Source organism: Peromyscus californicus, unplaced genomic scaffold (assembly GCF_007827085.1).
Source record: "Peromyscus californicus insignis strain IS unplaced genomic scaffold, ASM782708v3 Scaffold_14__1_contigs__length_90479793_seg_2, whole genome shotgun sequence".
In the NCBI taxonomy this organism is placed as follows: Eukaryota; Metazoa; Chordata; class Mammalia; order Rodentia; family Cricetidae; genus Peromyscus; species Peromyscus californicus.
The window spans coordinates 57,798,973-57,811,836 of NW_026294436.1; the positions used below are offsets into that span (position 1 = coordinate 57,798,973).

The 12,864-nt window shown below is 46.3% G+C and overlaps 1 protein-coding gene across 1 annotated transcript; it reads left to right on the forward strand.

Moving 5' to 3' along the window:
* Nucleotides 1–9,151: 9,151 nt before the first annotated feature.
* Slamf9 (SLAM family member 9) lies at nucleotides 9,152–12,237 on the forward strand. Its single transcript, XM_052736641.1, has 4 exons — nucleotides 9,152–9,264; nucleotides 9,825–10,166; nucleotides 11,040–11,312; nucleotides 11,680–12,237. The coding sequence occupies exons 1-4, from the start codon at nucleotides 9,222–9,224 to the stop codon at nucleotides 11,877–11,879; spliced, it is 858 nt and encodes a 285-aa protein (XP_052592601.1). The 5' UTR covers nucleotides 9,152–9,221; the 3' UTR covers nucleotides 11,880–12,237.
* Nucleotides 12,238–12,864: the final 627 nt, after the last annotated feature.

A 12,864-nucleotide genomic window follows, 5' to 3' on the forward strand; every position in this document is an offset into this window, starting at 1 on the left:
GGCGGTGGTGGCACACGTCTTTAATCCCAGCACTCGGGAGGCAGAGGCAGGTGGATCTTTGTGAGTTCGAGGCCAGCCTGGGTCACCAAGTGAGTTCCAGGAAAGGCGCAAAGCTACACAGAGAAACCCTACCTTGAAAAACCAAAAAAAAAAAAAAAAAAAAAAGAATCATTGGGAACAAGCCTTAGAATTGTCTCATGGAAGGTCAAGGAGGCTGAGACACTCACCCAGTACTCCATTAACTGGTTTACACCCACCCTCTGCTTCTAAGATGCTCCCGTGCTTAGGGTGAGTTAACCTCTCTTTGCTGCAGTAAAACCAAAGCAACAGAAAAGCAGAACATACCCAGGATGAAAACTTCAGCAAGCAAGGTAGGGAGGATGGCTTAGTCATAAAACCTGTCTGGGGTAGAAATCCGGCGCCAAAGAGACTCAGCACAGAAAACCTTAAGTGCATGGTATAAACAAGATGTTGGAGTGGATCTCTTCCTGCTTGGCTACCCTGAGCTGACAGTGTGATAGATGCCAGGCGATCAAAGGCAGTGTGGGGGAGATCAGATCTCCCCTTGCAGAATAACAGTGGAAGTTCAGAAGAACCTACATCACTGCTCTTAGAACCCCTCATCCGTGGAGAGAGGGCACTTGAAAAAGCAGCATCTTTGGATATAATCGTTAGTTTGGAAAGTGTCCCCTGTGGAAGATAGTCTGAGGGGACAGTAGCCTAAGATAGGCCCAGGAAAGTTAAAATTGATTATGGACTAGGGTCTGACTCCAACTAGGGAGCTAGAAGCATGATACTACTACACTGTAGATCCTGGAATCTATCACGGAAGTAATATTTACCGGAGTCAGCCAATGAGACATAGTCTGCTTGGTTACCCAGGGAGCAGTATAATAGGGGCACTTGAAGGGGTGTGTGTGTGCGCGTGTGTGTGCGTGTGTGTGCGTGTGCGCGTGTGCGTGTGCGTGCGCGTGCGCGTGCGCGCACGTGTGTGTGTGTGTGTGTGTGTGTGTGTGTGTGTGTGTGTGTGTGCAGCGAGGTATGTTCCAGATGTCTAGGGATGAAGGAGGGAATTATGGAGGACCATCCAGAAGAGAGATGCCTTAACCATCAGAACGCTTTAGCAGAAAATAGTCCCTTTTAACCGTCTCCCAGGACACAGAGTACAAAGTCTCTCAGTCAGAGAAGAACAGTTTGTCACCCCCACTCCCTCATCTGTCTGGAGAGGGACTCAGGAGCCGTGGGAGACATTGCTGGGGGCACCAAGGAGGAAAGGGCAGTGGTGGTGAGCTGAGGGTGAGTGGTATGGGGATCTCCCTCCCCCATGGTGGACCCACGCTAATGGGTAGAGATTATTTCACTCTAAGTTAGGTTTGGAGTCTTGATTTATCACGTGGGGTAAGAACTTCTCATTTCTGAGCTGAGACCGGAGATCAAGGGCAAAGTTCTCACCCAGGGCAGGAGTAGACTGCAGATGTGAATAAGATTAAAAGGGGGAGTGAGAGAAAGCAAGGAAGCTTCATTTGGATCACAATCCATGAGCTGAAGTAACAGTTCTTTGAAAATCATGCAGAGGAGTGACTCTCTCCACAGTGGACTGGAAGAGCTCAGTGAGGAATGTAGATAGCAATCATTTTTCTCTTTCCGAAGATGTATTGGACTGTTTATATTTATGGGGGCATGTTCACCAAATATGAGGACAGCCATCTCTGGCTATCAGCACGCTCACTGTAGCAGCAGTGGAGATAGCCTTTTGCTCTCCCTTCAAGAGAAAACTTTTCTTCATCTGCCAGGAGTGTTATGAGCTGACAGCCTCCAGCTACCATCCTCCAAGCTCCACCATTTCTAGGGAAGCCCCTGCGAAGGACTGCACCCATGGTGGGCGTTGGTACCTGACACTCTCGCACAAGACCTAGCTCTTGGGACATCCTGCCCAACAGGGGCATCCTCTACTGGGCAACACTGAGCCAGCGCTCCTGTTGAGCTAGCAGATTGAGACACCTACATCATGGTACCACACTCTCCCAACTTGGTCTGGCTTTCTCCTCCATTGCATTTCACAGGCATTTTCTCCCCAGGAAGCCTCCTTTATTCTTGACTCCAACACTTGCACTCTTTAAACCCTGAACATTGTACACATGACCTTGTTTTCTTTTCTTTTTTATCTTGCTTTAATTTTATTTTTAATTTTGCGTAGTTCATTTCAAAAAATCTGGTTAAATTTTTGTATACCTTTATAATGTATGACATGTTGCTCTGAAGCATGTATATGTGTGTCTGTGGAATGACTAAATCAAATTAATTAACACAGTATTAATTGCCTCAAATAATTTTTTGTGCTATGAACACAAAATCTATTATCAGCTATTTCTGAGAATACTATATGTTAACTGTATATGTACAGTAGATCACATTATACAGTAGATCTGTTGAATTTATTCCTTCTGTCCATCTGAAACTTTGTGTCCTATGACCACTGTCTCCCAAGCTGACCTTATCACCAGCCCCTAGAAACAACCACTCTACTCTCTACTTCTATGGGTTCAATTTTTAAAGATCCTACATGTGAGATCATGTGGCATTTGACTTTCTGTGGCTGCCTTGCTCCACTTAGCAAGACGGATTTTTTATTTTTAAGGTCAAATAGTACCCCATCATGTGTATGTACCACGTTTGCCTTATCCATCCATCCACTGATGGATACTTGGGTTGTTTCCTTCTCTTGGCTGTTGTGACTAATACTCCAGTACACATGGGACTGCAGAGAGATCATCAGCATAACTGATTTAATTTCCTTTGGATACAGATCAAGTAGTTGGGATTGCTGGATCTAGTTTCTTTTTAAATAGATGGGAAGTCTGGTCTTAAAAAACTTCCAGGCTCAAGTTAAAGCCTGACCTGTATTTATAGAAAATCCAGATCAAAGAGGCTTGGCACTCATGAACTGAAGCACAAGGGCTAGTACTTTCTCTCCTTCACTTAGCAGACCTTTCTCATCCTTGAGGTCTTATCCTCGGTATCTTTTCTCTTTGAGAGTTTTTCCTCAATCCTCCTGACTTCAACCTGGCTTGTTAGAGGCTTTCGTTTTCTTTCTTTCTTTCTTTCTTTCTCTCTCTCTCTTTCTTTCTTTCTTTCTTTCTTTCTTTCTTTCTTTCTTTCTTTCTTTCTTTCTTTCTTCCTTCCTTCCTTCCTTCCTTCCTTCCTTTCTTTCTTTCTCTTTCTTTCTATCTTCCTTCCTTCCTTCCTTCCTTCCTTCCTTCCTTCCTTCCTTCCTTCCTTCCTTTCTTTCTTTCTTTCTTTCTTTCTTTCTTCCTTCCTTCCTTCCTTCCTTCCTTCCTTTCTTTCTTTCTCTTTCTTTCTATCTTCCTTCCTTCCTTCCTTCCTTCCTTCCTTCCTTCCTTCCTTCCTTCCTTCCTTTCTTTCTTTCTTTCTTTCTTTCTTTCTTTCTTTTTTGGACATTGTGATAATTTGACCGTAATTGCTCCCCCCCATAATCTCATAGGGAGTGATACTATTTGGGGGTATGGCCTTGTTGGAGGAGGTGTGTCACTGTGGGGGATGGCTTTGAGGTTTCCTGTGCTTAGGATACTGCCCAGTGTATCAGCCGACTTCTTATTGCCTTCTGATCAAGATGTAGCCAGCACCACATCTGCACACTACCATGCTTCCTGTCATGATGATAAAGGACTGAACTGCTGAAACTGTAAGCAAGCCAACTGAATTAAATATTTCCTTTATTAGAGTTGTCATGGACATGGTGTCTCTTCATAGCAATAAAAACCCAAACTAAGACAGTCATGAAATACCTTTTTGCTTCCTTGTCATGGCTTATTGAATTGAGCACTGATAGAAACTTAAAGGTTATCCAGTTTGAGGATCCATCTGGTAACAGAGATGCTGTAGACCATCTGAACCAGTGACTGTCCAGTCTTAGCTTGAATACAGGGAATGGAAGCTATATGACATAATCTATTGCCTCCTTACAGCCAAAGCTTACCTCTTTTTTTTTCTTTTCTTCATTCTTTTAAACTATTTTTAAAATTTCAATTATAGTGTGTGTATGTGTCTGTGTATATGTATATGTGCTTGTGTGTGTATATGTGCATGTGTATATGTGTGTGTGTGTGTGTGTGTGTGTGTGCAGAAGGAGGAGGTCAGAGGGGTATCAGATCACTTGAGGCTGGAGTTATAGGCAGTTGTGAACTGCCTGATGTGAGTGCTGAGACTCAAACTCAGGTTCTCCGCAAGAACAATATGTGCTCTTAACCACTGAGCCATCTCTCCAGCCCCAAATCTTTTCTTTTTTAACTTCTTAATCAGTATATATTCTACAGCATAGCAGGTTTCCCTGTAATGCTTTCATATGTGCATCTAACACACTTTGCACTCACTCTCTGTTATTGTCTCTTGTGTCTCCGCACCCCCACACACTTTGCACTCACTCTCTGTTATTGTCTCTTGTGTCTCCGCACCCCCACACACTTTGCACTCACTCTCTGTTATTGTCTCTTGTGTCTCCGCACCCCCACTCACTTTGCACTCACTCTGTTATTGTCTCTTGTGTCTCCGCACCCCCACACACTTTGCACTCACTCTCTGTTATTGTCTCTTGTGTCTCCGCACCCACACACACTTTGCACTCACTCTCTGTTATTGTCTCTTGTGTCTCCGCACCCCCACTCACTTTGCACTCACTCTGTTATTGTCTCTTGTGTCTCCGCACCCCCACTCACTTTGCACTCACTCTGTTATTGTCTCTTGTGTCTCCGCACCCCCACTCACTTTGCACTCACTCTCTGTTATTGTCTCTTGTGTCTCCGCACCCCCACACACTTTGCACTCACTCTCTGTTATTTCTCTTGTGTCTCCGCACCCCCACTCACTTTGCACTCACTCTGTTATTGTCTCTTGTGTCTCCGCACCCCCACTCAAGTCTCTCTTTCTATTCTTAAGCAGTCTTCCTTTCACTTTCATGTTTTCAGAAATCTAGATTCTGCATATGAGAGGAAAAAAGAAACAACCCATGGATTGTTTTGTTCAGCATGATTACTTCTGGTTCCGTTTCCTTTCCTACAAATGACATAACTTCATTGCTTATAGATGAACAAAACTTGTGGTGTATACTTATCCCACACCAGCTTTATCCCTTCACACCTGTTGATGGGCACTTAGGTGGATTCCGTCACAGCTACTGTGACTGCTGTCGAAGTAAACTTGAATGTGCAGGATCACTGCAGTATGCTGACTTAGATTCTTTTGAGTGTACTACCCAGCAATGGTATATCATGTGATAGCTCTGTTCTTAGTATTTTAAAAGAACCTTCATACTGATTTCCATAGTAACCCAACAAGTTTACATTTCTACTTATAGTTTCATTTCTATTATTGTGATAAAATACCCTAACAGCAGCTTAGAGGAAACCTGTTTATTTTGGCTCATGATTCCAGGTTACAGTCTATCAAAGCAGGGAACACAGTATTAGGAGCCTGAGACAGTCAGTCACTTCAGATTAACAAGAACAGAGAGAAAAGAATACATGCATGCTTGCTTCTTTGCTTATGCCTACCTCTTATGCAGCTCAGGGCCCCTGCATAGGGAATAGTGCTGCCTACAGTGGGCTGGATCTTCCCACATCAATCAATTCCAGAGACACACCCACAGGCCAACTCACTGTAGACCATCCCTCATGGAGACTCTTTCCCCAAGTGATTCTAAGTTGTGTCAAGTAGACATGTAAAGCTAATCAATCCATCACACTACGAAGAGTGCATGGAGGGGTTCCTTTTCCAGCGTATGTTTTTCTTTTAATTAATCAATTTATTTGTTTATTCTATGTGTCTTTTACATCATGTATCTTGATCCTATTCATTTCCCTGTCCCTTTGCATCCACCCTCGCCCCTGCCCACACCTCAAATAAAACAAAGTTTAAGAGAAAACAAGGAAAAAAGATTTAAAAGGGGGAAAAAATAGGTCTTATCATGGAAGCTGCAGTGCGACACTCTGAGTCATGCCGTAAACCCCTTTTGTCCATACAGCTTTACTTGCAAGTGTCCATTGCAAAGAGCCACTGGTCTGGTTCGAGGCCTCTGGTTTCTACTACGCTATCATAGAGCTACTCCTGGATATCCTGTTGTTGCCCTGTGTTGTGGAGATCCTGCAGCTTTGGGTCTGCAGGTCAGATCCCATCATGTGCTCCAGCAGGTCATAGATGGGGTAGATGATGGGGTGGGCCAAGTCATATCCTTGGGTCTGGGCCTGGGCAGCTGTAGGGTTCATCTGCCAGATGTGGAATGGGGACAGCTCTCCCATGCTTACAACTTTGGGGCTGGCTCACCCACACCTGCACTAACAGGGTCGGGCTCTCCCACACTTATGACCACAGAGCCAGCTCTCCCCCCTGCCCAAGATGTTGATGGGCAGGGTGGAGGAGGGCAAATTTCCTCTGCTCATGCCACCACCAGACAGCTCTCCCACGCTCACAATTTCGGGGCTGGCTCACCCACACTTGCTCTAACAAGGTTGGCTCTATTGTGCTGCCTTGGCAAGGTGCAGGGCCTACTCTCCGGAGTATTGCAGCTGGTGGGGTCAGGGATGGGTCTCCCACACTTATGACCACAGGAGCAGGGCATCATTCCCCTGCCCATGTCACCACAAGACAGATGAGAAGTTGAGAGAGCTCTCCCATGCTCACAACTTCGGGGCTGGCTCACTCACAACCGTGTTAACAGAGTTGGCTCAATTGTGCTGCCCTGGCGAAATGCAGGGCCCACTCTCCTGAGAGTTGCAGCTTGTGGGGGTAGGGACAGCCCTCCCACTCTTGTTACTTCAGAGTCAACTTTCCCTCCACCTTAGATGTTGATGGGTGGGGATGGGGCTCAGCTCACTCCCTTCCTCTCTCATCTTTTCAAATTTGCCTCTGTCCACAGGAACCATTCTGTCTCTTTCTCTCTCGTGTAAACCACCATACCATACCTCTGCTCACACTAATGTGTCCATCTGGCTGGTGCAGCGAGGTACCAAGTGGGCCCGAGTTTTCTTCTTGTAGCCTGGAGTGGACAGCCCCAGGCCTATGTCTCCCTGTCCCACTCTGGTCACCCTAGTGCTGTGCTGGGCCGTGCTTTCTCATCAGAAAGAGATCATTATAGTGCCAGCCACCCAGTGCCATCGGCCGCATGATGTGAGGTGGGGGTTTCTCTGGAGTCTGGTGGGGGGCCAGGGGTTAGACTGCCCTGACCCGTGCTTGGCTGGGTTCTGCCCACTCCCACTGTGTGGTGTGGTGTGGGGGTTTTCCAGAGTATGGTTTTTTTTTAACCTTGATTCTCTACAATCTCTTCTCAAATCTGATTTTCTCTATATCGTTGATCAACATTGATAATGGAATGATTTTAAATCTTTCTATGACATTAACAACTCTAGCTGAAACTCTTTTTAAAATTATTGTTGCTGTTATTGTTATTTTCTTTTTGAGACGGGGTCTCAGTATGTAGCTCCGGCTGACCTGGAGCTCACTATGTGGACCAGGGTGGCCTGGAACTCAGAGCAATCCACCTGCCTCTGCCTTCTGAGTGTTGGTATTAAAAGATGGGTTCCATTATGTCTGGCCTGAAACAGTATTTTGAAAGAGAATCAGCCTTTCCCTGCTGCCTAGGGAGGGGTCTATGTGATGTTTCTCTCAATTCACATTACAATTTAAAGGGGAACTCACACAGTCTCTGGAGCCCTTGAGATCCTGCAAGTGGAGAGGAGGATGTCCTCGAATTCCTTGCAGTAGGAACCCACTCAGGTGGCACCAACCTTGAGTTCCAGATGGAACAGCACATCTGCAAAAGGCACAGTGATGGCGTTTACATCGAAAGTGTGAGGAGGACCCGGGAGAAGCTGCTGTTGACAGCTCCAGCCATCACGGCCATTGAGAACCCTGCAGATGTCAGTGTCATCTCCTCCAGGAACCCCTGGGCCAGCCAGCTGTGCTGAAGTTGTTGCCGCCTCTGGAGTCACTCCAGATGCTGGCACCTCACTCCTAGGACTTCCACTAGCCAGGTCTAAGAGGACTCCAGGACACCTTCTGGTGGTGACTAATCCCAGAGCACACCACCAGCCTCTCACAAGAGTGTCTTGTGTCAACCTGCCTACCACTGCTCTGTGTAACCCAGAATCTCCTCTGTAGTGCTGGCATTGTCATTCCAAGCCACAAACGAGGGTGCTCACTCAGTGAATCCTATTTAGTGGATGCTGACTTGGGAAGTTCTGCACGTGTGTGGTACCACTTCTGGTGAGCACCAACAGTGCTCGTCTGGTCATGCCTGATCCCTGTTTCTATCGAGATCCTAAGAGATTGAGAAGGAAGAGCAAGTGAGCTAAAAAGGCTGTGGCCAAGAAGGACTGTCAGGGTGAATGGGCTGTACCTGCCCCCTGAGTCCACTGCTCTTAGATGGGAGGTGGCAGTCGCCTGCAGGTGTGCATGTGGCCTCTGGGCCCATCCAGCTGTTCCTTAGTGAAGCCTGGAATGTCCAGACAGCCACTGGGGACTTGTCTGCAGCTCTCACTGCCGAATCAGATGGAATCACCACTGAGTGGTCATAGACTGTTTTACAGACACTTGAGCAGAAGAGGAAGGTGGATGGAAGACAGTTTCTTAAAAAAAAAAAAAGAGATCAACCCCTCACCCCCAAAGAGCATCACAAATGGGAATACAAATAGCTTTAAACGGAAAGACTTCCCTCACTTATGTATTCTAATGCCACGAATGTGCATTTAACAGGGGCCAGGAACAGTGAAACATACAGAGGAAATGAAATATAGACTCTCAGGGGAGATAAAGATCATAGCAACACAGGAAATACTAAGGTGGTGGGGAGAGCTTGCTGAGGGCCGAGAGCAGGCTGGTACGTGCATATTTGATTTCTATGGGATCTGGACATACAGAGAGTTGGAGATAGAAAGTCTTTATTAGGAAGTGAGATTTGAACTGAGTTTGGGGGATGGGCAATCTGAGTCAGTGGATAAATCATCTGACTGTTAGGCTGGGGAGAAATTTCTTTCCATGAGGGCCAGGGAGGAGCTTAATGTGGACAGAGGAAGTTGAAGTGAGAAGTATTTCCCTCTCAACTTCCTATCGATATCAGTCAGTCATTCCTCTTCTAGGAGCCCCTTACCAGCTAGTGTTTCCACGACCTGGGGAGCTGACCACATCACTCTTCCCAGGCAGGAGCTGCTGATATGGGGGCCCTTCTCTGGTCACTCCTTCTGCTGCTTCGGGAAGGTGAGTGGTTGCCTAGTGCTGCATGAGACTATCTTGGTATGCCTCTGTTCTACCTGGTCTTGGGCTAGCAAGACCCTTTCTTTAGAGAGAATGTGTCAACCCTCCTGTGGATGGGCACCGAGGCTGATTCTATAGCTTGGCTATTGTAGCTCGCTCTGCAATAGACGTGGATGTGCCCATATCACTGCAGTATGTTGACTTGAATTGTGCCAAGCATGTACCCAGGAGTGATATAGCTGGATCCCAGGATAGTTTTGAGGAACTTCCATTCTGCTCTCCAAGGGATGGAGGACGGCCTCAGAGCAGGATAAGAGAGAAGGATCTGGATGGGGTTGCAGTTCCAGAAGGACAAAGAAGAAGGAAAACGTTGGATGGGGAAGCGATAAATGGGGACCCTCCCTGACCAACTTGGGGTACAATGGAAATCTAGAACTACAAGAGGTAGCTAAAAAGTCACACTGAGCAGAGAAGGTGCTTTGATGAGGAGGAGCCATAGCTACCATGCTAACTAGCCTTGGGCTCCCAGAGATATCAGCTGGGCTACATACATCTCTTTTCAGCCAAAGGGTTTTCTGGAGATGATGAGGACCCTGAGGAAGTGATTGCAGTCCTTCAAGAGTCTATCATCCTCTCTCTGGAAATACCATCCAATGAAGAGGTTAAGGACATCATCTGGTTCTCTCAAAAAAACCTCGCCGTAGTGGCACCAGGGGAAGAGGGACAGCCAGCCAACATCACTGTGATGGATCCTCGCTACCGGGGTCGAGTGGGCATCCCAGAGTCCAGTTACTCTCTGCATATCAGCAATCTGACCTGGAAGGACTCTGGCCTTTACCAAGCCAAAGTCAACTTGAAGACATCCCAGCTCTCTGTCACGAAGTCTTACGATCTCCGTGTCTACCGTGAGTTTTAGACTCCTATTATTCTGGTTTTCCTGAACTTGGCATGGATGCTTGGGAGCCGAGGTAAGCTTTACGAGGCTGGAACTGGAAGGCAGACTGCCTCTAGTGTGCTCTGTTCCAGTGTCTGAGCTTCAGCCACAGGGAGAGTGGGCTAGAACAAGGAGGCATTAGGACTGAGGATGTTTCCACAGAGGTTCCCAAAGCAGTGAGAGAGATGAGGACTGTGAATAGGGCATCGAAGGGCCCTTTTCTCACCCAGGAGACTGCATCCTCTAGATAAATAGCTCTTGAGCCCTTTATCTCCCTGTGTGATTTGAGGGTTACTCATCATTTCCTCCCCCACCTGAACTAACATTTCTTCTCTCTACCTGCCACATTGAATCTACTTAGGACCTTGGAGAGGCGATTAAAATGTAAATGTCTTTGGGAGGGTGGTAATGTTTTGTACAATCAGTGAGACCGAAGAGGATCTAGGGGAAGGAGGTGTATAAACTAAGAGTGAAGTAACAAGGAACCACTGGTGTATATCTGTCTAAGCAGATATTCTGCGGCCCTGCAACCACAAATGATATTGTTGTTTTATCTGGTTTTGCTTATTTATTTATTTATTTATTTATTTATTTATTTATTTATTTATTTATTTATTTATTTACTTGCTTATTTATTTATTTATTTATTCATTCATTCATTCATTCATTCATTTATTTATTTATTTATTTATTTATTTATTTATTTATTTATTTATTTATTTATTTATTTATTTTGAGTAAAGGGCCTCTCAAGATGGCAAGAATACCCAAGGCTTGAGAGACTTAGGAAAACAGACCCAACTTCAGACTGTTCAGTGGGTCTTCATGTTTTTTTCTTTTTTAGGGCGACTGTCAAGGCCCCACATCACTGTGAACGTTAAGATTCCTGAGGAAGGTGCCTGTGACATATCCCTGATGTGCTCTGTAGAGAGAGCAGACGTGGATGTGACCTACAGCTGGCTTTCATCTCAGGACAGCACTGACACTCCTCATGAAGGCTCTGTCATCAGTACATCTTGGAGGCCTGGTGACGAAGCCCTTTCCTACACTTGTAGGGTCAGCAACCCCGTCAGCTACTCCAGTTCCCGTCTCATCCCTGTTGGGTCCTTCTGTGCAGGTACCAGAACCCAAGAAACAATTCCTGAGCTTGTACAAGTCCTGTGCCTCAGGATACCACCTCCCCTCATGCCTGAGGCTCTCCAGGGACCCTAGAACACAACATTATTCTGTAGAGGCTTGCCACTGGATCAGGGAGGGACCCTGCCTTTGTCAGTTGCTCTGGATTTCCAGAGGATTCTTCTGCACTTGGCTTGAGACTGAGGGCCAGATACCAGTTCTGTGCAGGGATTGGTATTTCTAGAGACATTTGGTATAAGAGATGAGCTGATTATTAACTGGAGAGCCTTTCTATGAAACTAGACAGATAACTGCCCTCTAAACTTAACCATTCTTTTAATGAACTCTTTTCCTTTCTTCCTATACAGAGCCTGGCTATTCTGAGAAGTCTTCAGTGGTCTGCCTCCTGGCCAAGGGCTTGCTCCTTCTCTTACTCTTGGTAACTCTGGCTGTGGGACTCTGTGTCTTCCGAGCCCAGAAAAACTATGAGATGGCGAGGGTGAGGAAACTCAAGAGAAACCGAATCAAACTGCGTAAGAAGGGGAAGCCTGGCCCTAGTCCAGTCTGATCGGCCCCTGGAGATCCCTCTTCTGAGCTTTGTCTCCTCTTAGCCTCCAGGGAAATCATCTGGGGGACAGGTGGGAGGATCACTGCTGAATACCTCAAAGGGCCATATTCCCTGAGAGACACCAGCTGGCAATAAAGTCAGTCCCCACCTTCTGGAAGAGCTGTGCTTGATTGACACTTGTGTTGGTGCTGGGCAGCCCAGGGAAAACCTGTTGCCCACTTTCACTACCTGTCCAGGTATCTTCACTGAAGCCCACGTCCCTTCTCAGGCTAGCCTTTGGGCGGGAAAATGAGTCTGAAGACCCCATTAGAGTGAAGTGTTTGTTTTTACTGCATGCATCCCATTCTTCACCAACCTAAGTCTTACAATAAACTACATGAAAGGCTTTCTCACCTAACTAAATCTGTGACAGCAGTTCATTTAGTTCATAACTCTTGTGCCTAAGACTCCTTGCTCTCCTACCCCTATCCTTATTTTGACAGATAACTTTACATAACTCTTTTACCCAGTGTACCAAGTCTACATAGAAGCTGTCCCACAAGGAGGTGGCAGAGACCCCTGCTCAGTCCTTCTCTGGGTTATAGTTGAGATTGGTGACCTCTGTTGTCTCCCTGATACCCCACTCTGAGCCCTGCTGCTCACCTCGTAGGAGTGACCACTCACTGGATCAATTACTAAGATCTTGTACCCTTGACTTTTGTTTAAGGTTGACATTAGGTGTGGTGGCGCACGCCTTTAATACCAGCGCTTGGGAGGTAGAGGCAGGTGGATCTCTGAGTTCGAGGCCAGCCTGGTCTACAAATCAAGTTCCAGGACAGTCAGGGGTTACACAAAGAAACCCTATCTAAGTTGATTTTGAGGCCTTCCTGGTTTTTTTGTTTGTTTGTTTTCTTTTTCTTTTTTTGTTTTTCGAGACAGGGTTTCTCTGTGTAGCTTTGTGCCTTTCCTGGAACTCACTCTGTAGCCCAGGCTGGCCTTGAACTCA